Genomic DNA, 18,677 nt, shown 5'->3' on the forward strand with positions numbered 1-18,677 from the left:
CTGAACGTTATCTCTGATGTTAGTACAGTACAACCTTCTTTCACTTGTTAATTTTACCATTGATGTTAAACTGAAGAACATCTAACATTTTATTTTTTTACTCTCCTTGAAAAAAGGAGATAGAAGTATATAGAAGTAAACATTATGCTTCCTTTGTTACCTCTACTGTATGTTGGAGTGATTTACTGTAAGCATTACCCTGTCTACTGAAATTGCTTGTGGATTTAATTGTATAGATGGACCATAGATTTGGCCTTGTGCCCAATCTGGATAGTAGCCTACTATCCTGCACTTATTTGGCTAATGCCGGTGAGAAATATGGAATATTTGAATGTTTATTGGAATATATAATGGCTGTCAAATGCAATTCAGTGAAATTAGTGGTTACGAATGCATTATGCATTGGGGCGCTTACCATGTAAAGGCTAGTCCTTACCGCAGCGGCGTGGGTTCGAATCCGGGCCACGCCGTTTGCTGCATGTCTTCCCCTCTCTCTCTCCCACCTTTCCTGTCTGTCCTTGCACTGACTATCCGAATAACGCAGAAATACCCTAAAAAATATATTTTCTTTGTTTCTTTTTTTTACATATGCATTATTGACACTGGTAATTCCCAGTGAAGTTGCTTCCTAGTTCCAAGGAAACTGTCATTAGACATAATGTTCTCCTACAGTTCCAGGAAAATGGTCATTAGACACAGATGCCCATAATCAAGATAACACCTTTATGCCTCCTCGCCTGTCAGGCCATTAACAGTAAAACGATGATGTCACTAAGAGCAGCGCGAGGCCATCAAAGTCATATTTTCACAAGGGTCAGGTTGTACGATATACAGTGTGTGTAAGTTGAAGTTCAACTGAGGCTTCTCAGAGCAGGGCAGTGAGCATTCCTTTGTTTTTTGTTCTTCACATATTTGCTTCATGAGTCACCAGGCGTCACATTTTAATATGTAATGAATATCAAATGCTTGCTTGACACTTACCACATGTGTCTATGGAACCACTTATCTGTAGCAAACACATGGATCTGAGTAATTCCACCATGTTCCCAGATTGCTCACTCTTCTGAGATCTGTCTGGCCTTCGTCAACAGAGTATCCTGTAATTGCGTAACCTTAATTCTAATATCTCTTTGGGGGCGATAAACACACCAAAGAGCTAAAAATCTGGACTCCCTGATTCCTGTGGGTCATTTCAGGAGAACAGGGTCCAAAACTTCTCTCTGAAGAATGTAACCTTCATCATGTGTGTTGACTATTTTATTAGTTTCATAGCTGCGCTGATTTCATGTCTGTTTCTTGGATGTATTTACAGTTTGTTTTTAAAAGACCCAGGTCTGAAAGCCCCCCCCTCCCCTGTATACGTAAATAAAGGATGTGGTGTCCCTCATCCGTGACATCATCCCTCCCTCTGACTCACACCTATTTTAGTTTATGACAGTCTTATCTCTATCAATGCTGCCATCAGTCACCCTCTTAATGGGTTTCTTCCAGGCACTTCCTTATCTACTACCGCCTGTCACTGAGGACTGAGAGATGGAGGACAGCACCTTCTTCACGGTTCAGCAGGTCTACTATCCCTTGCTATGCATCATGGGTATTCCAGGTTTGTATTCCTCACTTAAGTTGTACTCTATTTCCCCCGAGTGGACAGTTTGAGAGTTTGACTGTGTTTCAAATCCAGCTTCTATCAACTAGAGACAAATAGAAAGCATTCGTTTTTTATTTATCCGCATATCCCTGACCTCCAGCCAACCTGTTCACGTTCTACATCATCTGCTTCTGGAAGTGTGGGATGTCGGAGTCGGCCGTTGTCTACCTGAGCTGCCTGGCCATCGTGGACACCTTCTACTTGGTGTGGGTGATCCTGCTGGACCTTACCCTGACCTTCTTGCAGGTGCATCCCTTCTGGCACTCCCACCCCTGGTGCGGCATCATGGGCTTCTTGCAGTACGGCTCCCTCTACAGCTCTTCCTGGATCGTGGTGGTGTTCACCATCGAGCGCTACCTGGTCCTCAGCAGCACGACCGCCCGGCACCACCTCTCCCAGGCCCACGTCACCAGGATCACCTGCGTTGTCGTCGTCCTGATCTCTCACCTGGCCTCCATCCCCATGGGCTGGATCAACGAGGTCGCCGACGTGGAACAGGAGGTCGCCGCCGTGGGAGCGGAGAACGCCACCCTGACCCTGCCCAAGTGCCTGTACAAGAACTCCACCTACTCCACCGCCATGGTGTGGGTCACCACCTTCACGTCGGGTGGCGTCCCCATCGTCCTCGTCGTCCTGTTCAACTCGCTGATCGTCCACAGCTTGACCCGCGCCAGCCAGCTGTTCACCAAGGAGGAGTGCAGGACTATGCGGGGCAGGAGCACCAGGGGGATGGTGCGGAGGACGATCCTCCTGCTCGGCACCGTGTCCGTCGCCTTCGTGGTGCTCAGCCTGCCGCGCTTCGTCACCTACTGCATCCTGCGCACCGAGTTTAACGACGCGAGCTTCGACCGGAACGACTACGACATGCTCATCAACGTGGTCAGCGACGCGGCCAACATGCTGCAGAACCTCAACTCTACCACCAACTTCCTGCTGTACTGCATGGTGAGCCGCCGCTTCCGCCGGGAGCTGGTGCACGTGCTGAGCTGCAAGGCCCGGGCCAGCGAGCTGGGCTCATTCCTCAACCACACCACCATGAAGGTGTTCTCCGTGGTGGACCACAAGGATCCTCCGGGCCCAGACCCCGTCACGGTGGTCCTCACCAGGCTCCAACACACCCAGTAGGCTTGGAGGGGAAGGGGAGGGAGGTGAGGAGCCTCTATCCAGGCCTACTGGGAAATAAAATCAACTTTTGAATGAATAACTCTCCGTTTACTTTTGAATGATAGCAATCTTTTGGAGTGTTTTAAATTGGCTTATCACACTGACTTATGAACTTGTTGTAACTGCATCCTTTTTTGTGGGAGTGTAAGTTTTTTTTTTTTTTTTTTAATAAACATGCAGCGCTTGGGAGTGCTGGGTGTTTTGAACCATTAGCATTAGTACTGTCAGTCAGTAGTTCCAAGTCCATAACTTCAAACCAGCAAAACAGGTTCCCAATCATTTAAGGACCGTTGCATATGACATGCATGATTTATATCTACATTTAGTCCCCCTTGTAAACAGTAAACAGAGCCATAACCGTGTCAGTAGCAACACGTTTAATGATGTTTCTAAGATATATAGTAGGCTACAGCAGTGCCATAATTGCATCAGCGACATTAGGTTACATGACATCAAAAAGGACAGGGGCGTAGCTGGATCCACAGGTATTTGTCATAACAGCTCTTCAGGCTCCAAGATTCCACGTGATTGGCTACAGAATGCTTGCTTTGTTTGGAAGACAGCCTGATTGGTGGAATTATTTGCATACACGGAGCGTGGGACGTCTCTGCTTTGCATGCACTCTGATCTCTTCTTCCAAGAAATAAATAGTGGGAGCACTTCCTGCTCAGCTGGGCAGGTTTACATTCTGGCAGAGGAACGCGCAGCTGAGCTATCAGGTACAGTAGGTGTGAGACTGAGAGTGTGAATTTGGCTTACGTTTTGTAAAGTAACTGTGGAAGGCACCAATACTGTGTGTTCTCATTTTAGATTTGTTAAGAGTTAAGAAAGTCATTAAACAGTACATTGTGTGACTATTGTAATAGGAGTGTTCACCTGGACCTTTGTACTTACACTCAAAACAAGGCATGTTAAACATTCATGGAGTTCTCATTGCTTAACTGTATGCTTTTAGCTCACTGATACTGTATTATTCAAAGGTAAGAGGGATTCATTTTGTCTGAACATGTTAAGATCTTGTTTCACTGGTGAATGTAGACAGTGTTGTGACATACTTTCCAGTACCACATTCTTATAAGAGCTCAAATTTCATTCCAGTTATCTAGTTTCTGTTTTGTTTTCCATGAAAAAGAATTTTTCATGGAACATTTCCCCCTAAGAATGGATTCTTTCACAGGTATAGTATTGTCAGCTTCGGCACATTCACTCATCTATCAAGACCACCTTTCTTGACCACGATTCATAGTGTACCACTCTTTAGTTTACCTCGTTATTCAGGCTGATCTTGCCCTTCTGTTTGCTTCCTGTTTCCATGTTGCCAGCTTCCTGTCAACATAAAAGCGTTCCGATAGAAATGGATGAGTCCATGACATCGTCCAGCCTGGACCTGGTGTGGCTGGCCTCGTGTCAGCAGTGCTCCGGGCCCAGGGAGAGACCAGGGGAGCAGCGCTGGCACGGCCCCGAGGAGACCGCCGATGAGATGGGCTCTGTCCCGGCAGAGCCCCCCGAGCCCAGCTCGCTGGAGGGAGCGGAGCGCCTGGAGACCCCCTTGCCGCTAATATCCTACTTCAACAACCCCCATCTCCCGCCGTGCCCGCCGGCGGGGGCGCCCTATCAGTGTAAGTGCCGCCATGTTCAAGCCAAGGCGTTATTGACGACAGAGCAGGTCGAGCGTCATCTCCCTCACCCTTGTCCTGCATTCAAAGTGCTGAGGGTTTTGGCGACAGTCCACATTTGAGTAGCCTGCGTTCCTACCTTTCTACAGGCACTGATCGGACGCAAGGCGCGTGCCAGAGACAGTTCATGGGCCAGCAGCCCGTGAATCAAACCCGCTGTGGCTATAATCAACAGCAGCACTTTAATCACCCTCCAGAACCATGGGAGCATCAATACTACCCTCCATCTCGGTACAGAAAACATCCCTATCAGTCTATCGACAGATTTTTGCCCGGCCATTCTTCTCGTTGCAGGAATCCCACCTCCGTTCTAGAAAAATGTACAGCACAGCATCGATAGTAATCATCTTCCGCACTACGTCCCTCTCCAGGGCTCCTACCACACAGAGCAGGCCGCGAAGGCAAGAGGTCGCCAACGCCCCCGGCCCCAACGCTCCCCAGTGTGTGGCCAGTCCCAGACAGGTCATGGGCGAGGTCAGCGTGGTGCCCTCCCTCCTCCCCCCGGGTCAGCCCAGGGCGGCGGGAGCAGGCGCCACACGGGAGATGAGGAGGGTGGTCAGTCTGCCTGACCAGTGCAGTGAGTAGCCGACACAGGAAGCCTACGCTGTCTCCACTGGTTAGAGACACACAGACGATCGTTAATATAAAGAGTCGTTTTTTTCCCCACATCAGAGTCCAATTTTGTTTCCTGGGTGCAGGGAATGTTTTCATAACGTATTCTGTGGACACGGCCAGGGAGATGTTACAGTTTGCGACGTTTCTGAGACACCAGGGGTTCATACCAGCTGTGAGTTACCAATTCAGCACTATTTAAACTCCCTTTAACATTTTCAACTCATTGTCAATATAATTTTATGTATATAGCACCATTCATACAAATCAATGTAGCACATAGTGCCGTACATAAAAGGAGACGGGTAAAAACATAAATAAACTCACAGTTTCCTTGCATACATCATCCGTTTCTTCAACAGATTGACGTCTTTGAAAATCCGATTAGGAGCCTGGACATCAACAAGTGGATGGACCGTTATTTAAAAGACGTAAGTCAGATTCGTCTAAAGGAATAGTGCACACAGTGATTCAGCCATACAGTCTGAATGACTGAAACAAGTCTCAGTTGTACACAGTGTGTCCAGAGTGAGCCGACAACAGTGAAACGTTGTATTGCAGAAGTCGGTGCTGATCATAGTGGCCATCAGCCCCAAGTACAGGGCGGATGTGGAGGGGGACGGGTTCGATGAACATGGTCTCCACACCAAGTACATTCACACTCAGGTGGGCGGCGCCTCACAGGACATTCTCTGCATGTAGTGGCATTATATATATATATATATATATATATATATATATATATATATATATATACACACACACACACACTATTGTATCAGCATGGGAGTCTACAGTTTCAAAGAAACAGGTGACCCGTGGGGGAGGGGGGTTACGAGGCATTCTTATGCTCCCTTGCTCACCCAAGGGCAAAGAAGGGATTTTGCCCACTGATAGGGTTTTTCAAACTGTAGCTGTCACTCTGGTGGATATCAACAGGACACACAGCAGGTACAGTGGAGCTACGCTGGGCTGAAAAGGTTCCCTCCCTCCTGTGGTCTGCAGGGGTCCTAAAACCCCCTCCTCTAGCCGGGTGATGGACAGATGAAGGCACGACTCCTGGGGCTGAAAAACAAAACGGCTGCCCGTATCGCCAGCCTACAGTCACACCTGCCGTGCCCCGGGCTCTGTATCACTGTGACTGTTTCAGTCTGTGATTCAGACAGAGATAACAGGAGACTGGTTCTGGGCTTGGGTGTGGATGATTCACACAGGAACGCAGCAAAAAGGGGGTAAATACGACACAAACCGGCATCCCACCTGATCGTCTTCATTCTTTTCGTCCAGATCCAAAACGAGTTCATCCAGCAACGCTGCCTGAACTTCAGACTGGTACCTGTGCTGTTCTGCAACGCAACCAAGGTGAGTGGACAACAGGTTTAGTGGGTTGCCAAGGCCAGGCAGGCAGACTGTAGCTTACCTACGTACAGGACATGTATGTATGATGGCGCCACCCCATTCCTCTCTTATAGAAAGATGTTCCCATTTGGCTGAGGAACACCAGAATCTACCGCTGGCCCCACGACACTAGCGACCTGCTGCTCCGCCTGCTCCGAGAGGAACGCTACATCGCCCCTCCTCTGGGCAAAGACCCCACCATAACCGTGCGCCCGCTCTGAACTCTGCTGTGGCCAGCCCTAAGCCTTTGTAATGTATACAATTCAGTCATTTAGCAGACGATGTCATCCAAAGCAACTTACAATTATGAACAATAATTGATGGGAAATCACTTGTCAAGTGGCCCGGTCTCAAACCAGCAACCTTTCGGTCATTGGTCGAATGCTCTAACCCCTGGGATACCTGTCCTGCCACCCTAGCACCAACCTAATCCCATTTACACTCCTTCATTCTCAATACAGGTCATCTGTTGGTTATTTTAAATAATAACAGTATTTCAAACATGGATAGGTATTTTGCTTTGCTTTTTTATCGGAGTGTAATAATAGCCTACGTTTGAATGGTACATAATAATCATGGTATTGAAACACTATTACCTATTTCAGCAATATATTCATATTACCACAAGGTGGCAGTATTTACTATCTAATGATTAAATTCTTAGAAATTGCCTTACTAGAGACAGTGGGTTACCTCACCATAACATTACTTGTTCCAAATATTGTGTATAACACAAATATGCACATTAAATACAGTTTTATAAAGCTTTCTCCATTTATTGAAGAAAACGAGTTTCATTCCAGGTGAACAAATATCCAGGTGCACAATTCATGGGTGATTTAAGATCGACATGGGGCCACAGGAAGGCCTGTCAGTGAGCCATCCATCACCTGCCTGCATAACAGCACCAGGCGCACTTCGCTCTGTAACTGTGAATCTACACTTCACTTGTATTATTCTTTACTTGATCAAACCATAAAATTGTGAAAACCACACTTTGGATACAAGTATTGCCAGTATTTTAATGAAATTGGTGTATTTTCTATTTGTCATTGTGTGGTGTGTTAAAAGGGCAGCCTGTTCTTAGATCCACTAATGGTAAACCAGAGGCCCCGGCTATAAACCCAGGAGTTTCCTGCACCCATAAATCCACAGTTCCAGCCCTCACACAACACAACACTCAAGCGAGCCTTATCTGGTCAATCCAAAGCAACCATATAGTTGCTTGGCTGATGCCAGTGAGAATGGGGCTTAAGAGGAAACTTCTTATGGCTGCATGAAACTGCATGTCAGCTTATCAGTGACGTGAGTGATTGATTAACTAGTGCAAACGGGGCTGTGCCTACAGATAAGGAGGGAAAACCATACCATCATTGAGGAGAGCTCTTTACAAATCATTTCAATTGGGAACTATAGTTTCTATAGGCTACTAGTTGTAGGCCTATGGTGCGGCGACAGATCATAGGTTATTTTCTAACCCAGCTTGCGATGCCTACACCTCCCTAGAGAACACTGCTGATATGTTCATTCCCTTTACACCTGCGCTGATTGAGTTCCAGTGAATTGGCCAGACCTCACTCAAGGTCAGAGCAGCCTCACTGACAGACGCTCACACTCCATCCAGATTAAATGATAATGAATCGTTTTCATCATCAGGGAGCCACTGGGGGAGCTGGCTGTTTTGAGAGCTTTATGGCCCATTCAATAAGTGTACAAAGACTGTGCTCTGCGCATCCACAAATGCACCCGTATTGACTAGTGTTTTACCACAGAGATGTGAAGCTACAAAAATATGAATGCCTCCCTTAATTTTGCCCTAGCAGGCAAAAATGGAAAAATGGAAGTGTCCTTAAATTTGTTATTCCCAATCAAATGGTTAATAGGCCCACAACGTACAGTATTTTTGACTGTACAGATATCTGTACCAGCAACAGTGACAAGTAGCCTATTAATGCCACAATTACAGTCCATTAGATAAAATAAAATAATTTCTCGAAGATTAAGAGGGGTTCGTTACTGTGCTCTGATATCTTTGCCCGTTTAATTTTGTACATAGTGCAAAAGCGATTTATTTGGTGACAGCCCCCACAAAAAAATGTATTCCGGACCACCGCGGGGTGGGCCGGTTATCCTAAACGAGAAGCCTTATAATATACACAGCAAATATCCAGGCATGCCTTAGGATATATCCACCAATGAAACGCATACTTCCTTGTAAAGCAGCCAATGACAAACGAGACACGGTAGTTCGTGCAGCAGTTGGACTCGACCATCATGACTCCTCTGACCCGTGTGTTGTTGGAAATGCGGCAGTGTGTCAGCAGCTAGCAGCTAGCAAGTTGGTGTTAGGGGAGGACGAGACATGGGATAAGTGGTATTGACTCGGTTTACCGAACATTGATAACTACATATTGATATTTGAGAGAAGGGGAAGGCTTGTCCGTGCTGTGCTTACAGCAGAACAGACATCGAAGCGCCCACGAATAACTCCAGGAGAACTGCCACACTTGATTTTCTTGTTCACCAGATCTCGTTTGCCGAATACGTGGTGGTTGGATTTGTGACACTGAATCGGAATATTTTCAGAACATGCATGCAGCAACGCTACCCATCCAGTAGCACCTCCTGGACACGAAATCGAGAAGATCTTCGGTTTGTTTTAACCGTCAGTCTCAACGTTAGTTTGGGAGCTATGGCGAAATCCTCCGCACTTGTATCTGTGGCACGTATTATGGAGGCTCGGTATGTTTTGATTACGAGGAGTAGCAGCTAGCTAACGTTAGTTCCAGAGCTTTAGCCACATCTTGAAGATTGGACTGGCTGTCAATAACCGAGACTGAATCACGGGGCACCACCACCACCATTCGCTAGCTGGCTATGGACTCAACAGCTGCAGCTCGGATTACTCATAATTAGCCAGCCAGCTTTCTAGAAAACATGGGGCAACTCCAAACGCCCCCTTGTCCTTGTTGAAAACAGAAGGACTTTGCATCTCTGTGCTTTCAACGAAGATAATTGTTGATTCTGAGTGTCGTTCCTCGACAGTTTCTACACCTTGACAAAGACCTTCTCATCTGGTGTTGGATGTCGCCCCGATTCATACCTCACGCGCATCCACACTAGCCAGCTCACCCAACAACAGTTTGCTCCACAGTCATGTTTGCTGTCCGCATCGTTTCAGCGGACTATTACATAGCAAATCCCATCAAAGACCTGGACGTCTGCTACTCTGAATTTAGGGAGAATGACGTGAAGAAAGTGCCAGTGGTTCGGATTTTCGGGGCAACGCCAGCAGGTAATAAATCAGATTTCTAATCGTGCTCTGCAGCTTGGTACAGTAGGCTGCAGCCACGAGGTGTGTTGACCAACACATTACAAAAACGTCTCAAATACAGTCTCTTTCGAGGGAGCTTTTGCAACACAGTCGAAGGTGTTTGCACAGATGACATAATAAATCAAAGCATGCATGCAACATCAGTGGGTTCCGCGCGCCGTTTGTAGCATGCCCATCACATGGTGGCTTTGTTTTCAGTCTCGTGCTCCATTCTAGGGCGGTGGACGACAGATTGAATGATCAGCTGTCCATATTTTGGCCCACTGTACACCATCAACCCTGGGCTAAATTATGTTCCTCTGTACTCGTCTATCTATCTACCTGTGGAATGGGGCCAATGTCTTTGAATAAATGGAAGGACATTTCAAGTGGTCTTAAATCTGTAAGAAGCTGCGGACGGTGTAATTCCAAGTATTATCATTATCCAGGGCTGAAAATTGTCTAATGCAACACTTGCATGTGCCGTCCCATTGTTATAGGATTGGTTACACTGTTACGGAAGCAGCTTATCAAGTATATGCTCATAACACCATGCTATTAAAACCCTACCCCCTCCCTCCCTCCCTGCACATTCCTTAACCGGAAGGGTAGTAGGCTAAAAGTGTTCATGGTTTCATGAGGACTTCTTTTGTCAGTTCACCTGAGCCAGCGGCGTCGCGCCCGGAGCTAAGCTCAGATGCAGGTTGCACAAGCAGCTGTGTTCCTCCGCAATGTACAGTTTGCCCTCGGCATCCGTTATAAGGATACCTTTTGGTTTTCTGGGCCTCTTTGGTCTCAATAATACAATAAAGCATCTGTTTAGGGATTATGGTGGGAGTGGTCATGTTTGGCAGTGGGCATTGTTTTACAGTTTCTCTGGCCCTACTCAGTTGCAGACGTATCACTTGTGGCAGTGTTGGCTTTAAGGACTTTCCACTGGAAATTGCATCAGCATCTGGAATGCATTGATGTAAAGCAAGACCTTGTTATTTCTGCAGTGGAAGAAATGCAATGTGCCTTTGAAACGAGTTGCCCAAGCTGGGCCTCACCACCACAAAAACTACATGGTTTGTGTGTGTGCTTGTGTCTTAATCTTCATGTCTGGGTGCGTGACATGCCCCTGGTGTAGTGCGCATAAACCCCCCCCCCCCTTGTCCTGTCCTCTCCTGACCTGAGCCATGCGCAGACAGGTCTCCGTGTCTAACACCACTACGCATTCTACCCACGGACACTCCGACGTCCCTCCGATATCTGACACCACACTTCCTGTTTTCTCGTCCTTAGCCTCCATTGGCCGGCCTCCGGGGGCCCAGCCCTGGAAAAGCACGGAGTTGCAGTGTTTTGCTTTGCAGAGTTGCATGGGAGCCTAATATCTGTTCCACCTTCAACTCGCACTCTCCTTCTCTGCAGCTCCAACCCACAGCGTTATGTTTCATGGCGTGAGGTCAGAGAGGTGGCCATGTGGTCTACCTCTAATGTCTCCATTACCACGAAGTGGCCATCTTACTCTAGTCTACTCTGCTTGATTTCTTTTCGACCAGTTGTTTTTCTGTGTTTTCCAGCTCTGCCTGGTACTTTAACTGTGCTTCGAGTGCATTTTAAATTGATGTACGAAAGCCTGCTTGCTTTATTGATGGTGTATGAGCAGACTGGATTGAAAGTTCCAACATTGTTACTGAAAGTCTCTCTCTCTCTCTCTCTCTCTCTCTCTCTCTCTCTCTCTCTCTCTCTCTCTCACCGTTGGGTGTTTGAGTTGAGCTGCAGTCTTTGAGGTCTGCGAGCATTGATCCTGCCTTGATGTACAAGAAACGCAAGATCCACTAGCGGGCAGGCATTCTGTTTTTGTTCTGTGTGTGTGTTTTTGTGCAGGGGGAAGGGGAGACCTGCATGACCAATTGACCTGAATGAGTGGGTCAAGCAGCGAGGCAGAGAAAGGGGGATAAAGCTGGGGGCCTCTCTCCAGCCCTCTCTCCTGGCCCCGCTCCCCTCCCCCGGCCGTACCCCTCTCTCTCCTGGCCCCCCTCCCCCGGCTGTACCCCTCTCTCTCCAGGGGGATTCTAATGCCATCTGAAGGAATTCCTCCAGGATCCATTAAAAGGATAATGGGCTGGGGGGGGGGGGCTGGAACCAGGCAGCTCATTAGTCAGAAGGTCATTGTCTTCTGAATTGTTTACCACCCTTCCCTGTTTGTTTGTTTGTTTTATTTATTTATTTCTTGTTTTAGTATTTTCAGATTTTACAGAAGTGCTTCTTAACCCTAACATTACTTTATACGGCGTCTGCCATTGTAGCTTTAGGCTGTGTGTGTTTGAAAGACTCTCGCACATTTGCGTCACTCTTAACTTAAAATTTGTGTCGCTCTGACTAGTCTCTTCCAGGTTGATTCGAAACGCTTTTCCAGAATTAGCTCCAGGAGAGGACGTGTGTGTGTGTGTGTGCGCGAGTGTGTGTGTGTGCGTGTGTGTGAGAGAGGAGCCAGGACTGAATACAGAGGATGGACTCTGCTCCCTGATCACCCCCCCCCCCCCCCCCCCCCCCCCCCCAGCCTGAGAGACGCTACTGTCAAGAAACCTGGGCCCTGGTTCTCTCCAGCTAGTGGGGAGGGAGAGTTCCAGTGAAGACTACACACCCTCTCTCTCTCTTCTCTTCTCTTCCTTTCTCTTCTCTCCCTCTCTTCTCTTCTCTTCTTCTCTCTCTCAGAGCCTTCTCTTTCATTAACCATTACCAAGAGTCAACCCATTGTTTCCCCCTCCTCCACGCCTCGTCTTTGGGCCGTCCCATCTCTTAAGGTAGTCTGCTCAGCGGGTTCGGCCCATGGAGGTATTAAATAGGACCCTTCCCTCAGTGATGCATTCGGGAGCTGTCACGGCACCTGCTGCGTCTTTATGTGGACATGAACAAGAGGTGTTTTTCCGCGTCGTGTCTCTTGTCATAGGGGCCCTACCTTAAGCGAGGAATGTTTGAAGCGCTATTCGGTTTCAAAGGACTCCAGAGACACATCGGTGATGGACTGGCTTATTGAGAGATTAAGAAAACCAAAACAAAAAAGCATCCCTATATGTCACTCTGGGATATCAATTGCATGCAAATTAGGAAGGCGTTTTTTTTGTCCGTCCCAATGGCCATGGACCACAGGTGGCCTTTCGGGAGGATAACGGCGCATAAAAGCCGAAAAGCTGTCCTTTCTCGGGGTCTGACGACCTACTGTTTGCCCACCACCCCCGGCAGCTCTGCTGGGACAGGCCATTAGACTCTGGCGCGCCACGGCCTCGTCCGCTACAGGCGCTACCTGCGCTTGAACTATCGCTCGCAGGATTAAAGCTCTCATCTGAAATTGAAGTCCGTGCCTGGAGTCCAGATACTGAAGCTGACCTGAATGCTTGAGGTGGGCCTTTGTCCCGTAACTGAGGGTGGAAGGTGTGTGTGTCTCTCTCTATCTCCCTCCCTCCCTCCCTCCCTCTCTCTCTCTCCCTCTCTCTCTCGGCTACAGTACACAGATGTCCTTGCTTGCTGCAGCGGCAGCTTAGACCGGCTGATTGATGGCTTTAATAGCCCCCTCCGGTTCCATACCGGCGATTGGAATTGCGTAGCCGTTCGAGGGGGGCAGGAATCCGGCGCTGCAGTATCCATTGTCGGGCCGGGCCGGGTGACAATCCACTGTACCTGCTGCCAAGACCTCCGCACACGTCTCACCTTCCCACAGGGACTCATCACAGCTGAGCCCGCGTTCTATTCCAGGCCCAGCCGTTATGTCCAGTTGACGACAGAATTTATTAGAGGGGATATGACAGCCGTGCGACCTGCCTGATAGATTTTCCAGAACGTACACGCTAGTTTTCTGGACTTGTCAGAGGGAGTCTCGTCCCTCTGTCCTGCCTGGGACGCGGGCGTCACGGCCACGTTGATATTTTTAGCCGGCAACTATAAAAGTGGCCGACCTGCCGGCCGTGTATCCGTTTGATGGATGGCACATTCATTAGCGCCGGGGAATTGAATGTGACAAAACGCACACCGGCCAGCCTAAAGGGGACCGTCCTGAGCCTGAGCCTCTGTATGCGTGCGGGTGTGTGTGTCCTGTGCGCGCGTGTGTTCTGTGCGCGTGTACGTGTTCTTTGCACAGTGCCATAGCAGAAGTATGCTGTCGTTTTGATTTGTATTCTATTCTCCTGAGTGGTTCTCTGGAAGTTGCAACCCCTCCCCTCACACCCCCCTGGGCCATGCCAAATTCAATCTGTCTTAACGGGCTCGTACGGCCAAAATTTGTCGCCAAGGGGCATAACCCCGGACCCCCCCCCCTAGCTGGCTCCATATATTTTCCTGCTTTTTTTTTTTTACTTCACATTCCTGCTTCAAGACGTTCACCCTCTCCTCCTCCGTGACCCCTCCAGCCCTCTCGACCTGGGCAGGACGCCCCTGACCCCTGGACTCCGAGGGGGGGGGGGGGGGGGACACTTGGAGCACACTGGGTTTGAGGCTACCAGGGAGCCCCTTTCACATTTTACTATACTCTTCGCTGTCATTCTGACTGAGCTCGCCTCACAATTGCGGGAAATCTCCCGACATGACACAAAATGGATATGAAGCCAACATGTTTAAGATACTGATAACCTGTCTATTCATTATCTTGATTGCTAGTGGTCCAAGCCATGGACAATGCAAGAAAGAGGGATGGGCTGCACTTGAAACAAGCTATCAAACACATTGAGAGGATTTTAATTGCTATTTTTATTCTGTTTTTAGCATTTTGGCACTGGTGATTTTCCTTTGGCTCTGGGTGCCAAAAATTCCTCTATGCAGGAAAAACCCTGTCCTCACCTCCCGAGGCCCGACCAGCTCTGGGGGGGCTAACCGCCTGAGAGCGCTAACCGCCTGAGAGCGCTAACCGCCTGAGAGCGCTAACCGCCTTGAGAGCGCTAACCGCCTTGAGAGCGCTAACCGCCTTGAGAGCGCTAACTGCCTTGAGAGCGCTAACCGCCTGAGCACCAGGGTTCATTTTCTGCACCGCTTTTCTGATTGAGCCCCGCCGGCACCCGGGCCCGATCGAGGGGAGACGGGCCGCGTTAGTAGCACGCGCGTGACGTGGTAGCGGACGCGGAGGAGGAGGTGGAAGTCGGCCGGCCAGCTAGCCGGGGGATTCTGGCGAGTCTGCTGCCGAAATCACTGAACCGGTTCGCAATAAAGACAGCAGGTTGGTCTGACTGCCCCCGTCCTGCCCCGGCCTACCGACGGGCATGTCCTTAAACGCTCGCCGTAAACGCGTTACAGGAGAGGAGGGCAGGCCGTAAGGGGGGGGGGGGGGGGGATTCTCTCCGTCTCCTGGGAGGCAACGTGATTAGCCTAGTCGTCCTCCAGCGAGCTGCCGCCGGGCCCTTATTGGGGGACCGGGGGGGGGGGGGGGGGACTCAGGAAGCGCTTCCTTTTTTTCCCCTTAGGCCACTTAAAAGAAGCACCGTTCCTGTGAGGCGTTTGATGCGGAGCGGTCCGCCGCTCAGGAGGGCGTTGCTTGCGAGGGGTCGGCGTGTTCGCTAAAGGATGTGCAGTCCTGAATGCAAGGGGGGGGGAGGAGTCCCCAAGCAGCAGGTATCTCCCGTGTGGTCTCCTCGCTCCGGGTAGACCGGCGTTCACTACAGGCACGTGGGGGAGGGTCACTCAGGGTCTCTCCTGCTCTATTTAGGGTCCCTCCTGCTCTTTTGTGGCCACAGAGGAACACGGGAGGGAGAGAGGCTCTGGTCTGGCCATTCAGCCCTGTGTTCTTTCTCCCCCCTCTCTCTCTCTCTCTCTCTCTCTCCCCCCCCTTCCTCTCTCTCTGTTCCCTATGCCGCTGCTCGCTGTTGTCGGGGAGGGGACAAAAAGTCTCCTGTGAATCAGGGCAGATTAAGACCTTATTTAAGAGAATGAAAGAATTTTGCAGGGCGGGGGGGGGGGGGGAGAGAACACCGCGAACCGGTCAAGCCGGCCCTCTCAATCTGGACGCTAGTGACGCAGAGACACGCGCACACAGGCCCAGGTCTCACCAGCAGGCCCGTGGCCAGGCAGACCCGTCAGCGGAGAAACGCGAGGGAACGCCCTCTTTCTCATACCTGCTCTAAGGACTCGCTCCTTAGGGAGGACTGAGTAGGGAGTAGCGAGCAGTGCGTGTTTAGAGATCAATTTTTAATTTCCCAGCACTGAGCACAGTCTGTATGGAAGCAGGCTGATTAAAGGCGAGGAGGAGTTCTGGGCGCCGGTCTCTAAAAATAGCAGAGGCTTGTTTTGTTTTTCTGTATGTGTGTTTTTGTGTGTGTGTGTGTGTGTGTTTTATGCAACCAAGCTCACTTCTGTCTGTGTTCTAGGAGAGACGGGGTACACTAGACAGGCATGCTGACAGGCGGTCACTGGCCAGGAAGTGGCCTCCTGTCCCCATTTTGAAAGCGTTTCATGCTTCTCTCTCACAGAAAGCACATTATTTTCCGAACCTGCTTCCCCTTTGTTCCCCTACCATATTCCTTCTACCAAAGCAATATCTCGGCCGCAATTTTAGCGGTTTAGTGTAAGCGCGTGTGCGCGCGTGCGTGTTTGCCCGCGTGCGATTGTGCCTGTGCGAAAGCGAGAGAGCGCACGTGTGGCTCTCGCTCGCCCAATGCACCAGTCGAGCCGCCCCTCCGCCCTGTGATGTGTGGCAGAGAGACACGGCGTGAATATCAAATGGAGAGAGAGAGAGAGAGAGAGAGAGAGAGAGAGAGAGAGAGAGAGAGAGAGAAAGGGGAGAGAATGCAAATCCCCCACCCCCCAAAAAACGGCCAAATACAAGCCTTTTAAAAGCACGTGGGCGCTACAGAGAATCACTTGTCAGTGAAAATGGAAAATGAAACGCTGTGTTTTTCCTACGAGAACACCGAACCCCTCCACACAAAACCCCTCTCCTCGTTAACGACGTACAGGACCCCCAGCTGGAGCCTCTCTACCCAGAATCCTCTCCTCTTTAGTACTCTATCGCTAGCTTGGCCGGACTGATCAAAAAAAGTTACTGAAGCGCGACTTCCTCCTGGCTGCTACTACAGTATATCCACCCCCCACCCACCCACACACCAGTGAAGATCCACCTGGACTGGCTGGCAGCGGTTCAGTTAGAGCGCACGGCCGCTTTCCCGGAGTGTAGCACAACAGAGCCCAACCAGAGCTCTGGCTCTCCCTCTTATTTTTTTTCTTTCTTTCTCACCGTCTCTCTGCCTGTCTGACTCCCTCCATGCCTCATCTCCCCCCCCCCCCCTCTCTCTCTCTCCCTCCCTCTCTCTCTCTCTCCCTCCCTCTCTTTCTCTCACTCCCTCTCTTTCTCCTTCTCCCTCTCCTCCTCCCTCTCTCTCTCTCTCTCTCCCTCTCCCTCTCTCTCTCCCTCTCCCTCTTTCTCTCTCTCTCTCTCTCTCTCCCTCTCCCTCTCTCCCTCTCTCTCCCTCTCCCTCTCTCCCTCTCTCTCTCTCTCTCTCTCTCCCTCTCTCCCTCTCTCTCTCTCTCTCTCTCTCTCTCTCCCTCTCTCTCTCTCTCTGTCCATAAGAGAAAGCTGCTGGCCACACGCCTCACCGATAAGGATCTACAGTGTCGCTGCTGTGTCTAGGTGCTGCAGGTCTCAACACATTAGGATGGAGAGACAATAGGTTTATTTGATTCCACATCTCATTTTAATACCACTAAGGAGGGAAGATTTACAACAACAACAACAAAAAAAAAATATAATTTCATTGTGGCTGCTAGACACCGCCAAGCTCTTCGCTTTGCCGTGTAGCAAAGATTATGCGCCGCAAATGTATTTTTAGGCTTTTAACCAGACTGGCCGCTGGCAAAAATCCGTTCCCCGTGTCCTCAGCCCGGCCCATGTGACCGAGCCGGGAGACGTTGGGCCGCGCGTCGGCAGAGCTCGCTCGCTGGTACAGTAGCTCCGTCAGAGGCTCCCGGTCTCCAGGCAGTTTTTCCGCGCCGCCTTGTCCTTTCATCCCCGATGTCGGAACCGCCTACTGGCGGCACGGTAATCAGGACCATACCGCGTGGCTGCACGCACCCGGTAACTGTGTCCGCCGGGTGCGTGCGTGTGTGTGTGTGTGTGCATGCGTGCAATTGAGTGATTGAGTGGGTGTGTCTGTGTGTGTGTGGGTGTGTGTGTGTGTGTGTGTGCTGTCTGACTGACTGGTCTACTACACACTGCCGTCTGACTGAGGACGCTGAGGACGAGGATTCCGCACCCACTGGTCACAGTCTGTTGCTCTCTCTCTCTCTCTCTCTCTCTCTCTCTCTCTCTCTCTCCCCATCTCTCCCTATCTCTTTTGCGACTCCCTCCCTCCTCCTGTGCTCTTCTCCCTCTCTCTCCCCCTCTCTCTCCCTCCCTCTCTCTTTTGCTACTCCTTCCTCTCCTGTGCTCTCTTTCTCTACTCCCTCCTCCTCTCCTGTGCTCTCTCCCTCCCCCTCTCTCTCCCTCCCTCCCTCTCCCCCCCCCCCTCCTCCTCCTCTCCTGTGCTCCCTCCCCCTCTCTCCCTCCCTCCCTCTCTCTACCCCCCTCCTCCTCCTCTCCTGTGCTCCTCCCTCTCTCTCTCTCTCTCTCCCCCCCTCCTCTCCTGTGCTCCCCCCCTCTCTCCCCCCCCTCCTCCTCTCCAGTTCTCTCCACTCTGCCCTCCCCTCTTGCAGCCTCTCTTTGTTCTCCAAATACAGGATATCCTGTTTCCAGTTCCCCTCCGTTCCCTCTGTTCCCTCACCTTTTTTCCCTCCACTCCACGGCTGCCCGGACTTGTCTCCTCTCCTCTCCTCTCCTCTCCTCTCCTCTCCTCTCCTCTCCTCTCCTCTCCTCTCCTCTCCTCTCCTCTCCTCTCCTCTCCTCTCCTCTCCTCTCCTCTCCTCTCCT

At 50.2% G+C, this 18,677-nt stretch overlaps 3 protein-coding genes across 4 annotated transcripts in view; all 3 read left to right on the forward strand.

Annotated features, from left to right (window-relative positions):
• Positions 1–1,533: 1,533 nt before the first annotated feature.
• On the forward strand, positions 1,534–2,773 carry LOC311310584 (putative G-protein coupled receptor 139; the record flags this gene model as incomplete). The annotated part of the gene is made up of 2 exons (XM_084440094.1): positions 1,534–1,603; positions 1,749–2,773. The coding sequence occupies 2 exons, from the start codon at positions 1,534–1,536 to the stop codon at positions 2,771–2,773; spliced, it is 1,095 nt and encodes a 364-aa protein (XP_084296220.1).
• A 725-nt stretch (positions 2,774–3,498) lies between these two features.
• On the forward strand, positions 3,499–7,254 carry traf3ip2a (TRAF3 interacting protein 2a). Of its 2 annotated transcripts, none has more exons than XR_014630515.1 (9): positions 3,499–3,989; positions 4,135–4,431; positions 4,578–4,719; positions 4,860–5,065; positions 5,187–5,275; positions 5,463–5,531; positions 5,662–5,766; positions 6,040–6,462; positions 6,573–6,647. XR_014630515.1 is itself a non-coding variant. In XM_084440450.1 (9 exons), exons 1-9 carry the CDS (start codon positions 3,953–3,955, stop codon positions 6,717–6,719), a joined length of 1,167 nt encoding a protein of 388 aa, XP_084296576.1. In that variant the 5' UTR covers positions 3,499–3,952; the 3' UTR covers positions 6,720–7,254. The 2 variants fall into 2 exon arrangements, 1 of the variants encoding a protein (XP_084296576.1); XM_084440450.1 differs by having other exon boundaries at positions 6,388–6,462; positions 6,573–7,254.
• A 2,314-nt stretch (positions 7,255–9,568) lies between these two features.
• Positions 9,569–18,677, forward strand: part of rev3l (REV3 like, DNA directed polymerase zeta catalytic subunit) — a 45,726-nt gene continuing 36,617 nt past the window's right edge. Inside the window, exon 1 of the mRNA XM_084439440.1 lies at positions 9,569–9,793. Coding sequence (XP_084295566.1) covers positions 9,655–9,793 — 139 coding nt within the window. The 5' untranslated portion in view covers positions 9,569–9,654. The remainder of the gene's footprint in view (positions 9,794–18,677) is intronic.

Source organism: Borostomias antarcticus (assembly GCF_949987555.1).
Source record: "Borostomias antarcticus genome assembly, chromosome: 6".
Classification (NCBI taxonomy): Eukaryota; Metazoa; Chordata; class Actinopteri; order Stomiiformes; family Stomiidae; genus Borostomias; species Borostomias antarcticus.

What these genes read in the sequence shown, in the direction of transcription:
- traf3ip2a (XM_084440450.1), top strand. Translation starts at nt 3,953, where the DNA reads ATGGAACATTTCCCCCTAAGAATGGATTCTTTCACAG. An exon ending in CCAAGTACATTCACACTCAG is followed by an intron (nt 5,767 to 6,387) that starts GTGGGCGGCGCC and finishes CTTTTCGTCCAG; the next exon opens with ATCCAAAACGAGTTCATCCA. An exon ending in TGTTCTGCAACGCAACCAAG is followed by an intron (nt 6,463 to 6,572) that starts GTGAGTGGACAA and finishes CCTCTCTTATAG; the next exon opens with AAAGATGTTCCCATTTGGCT.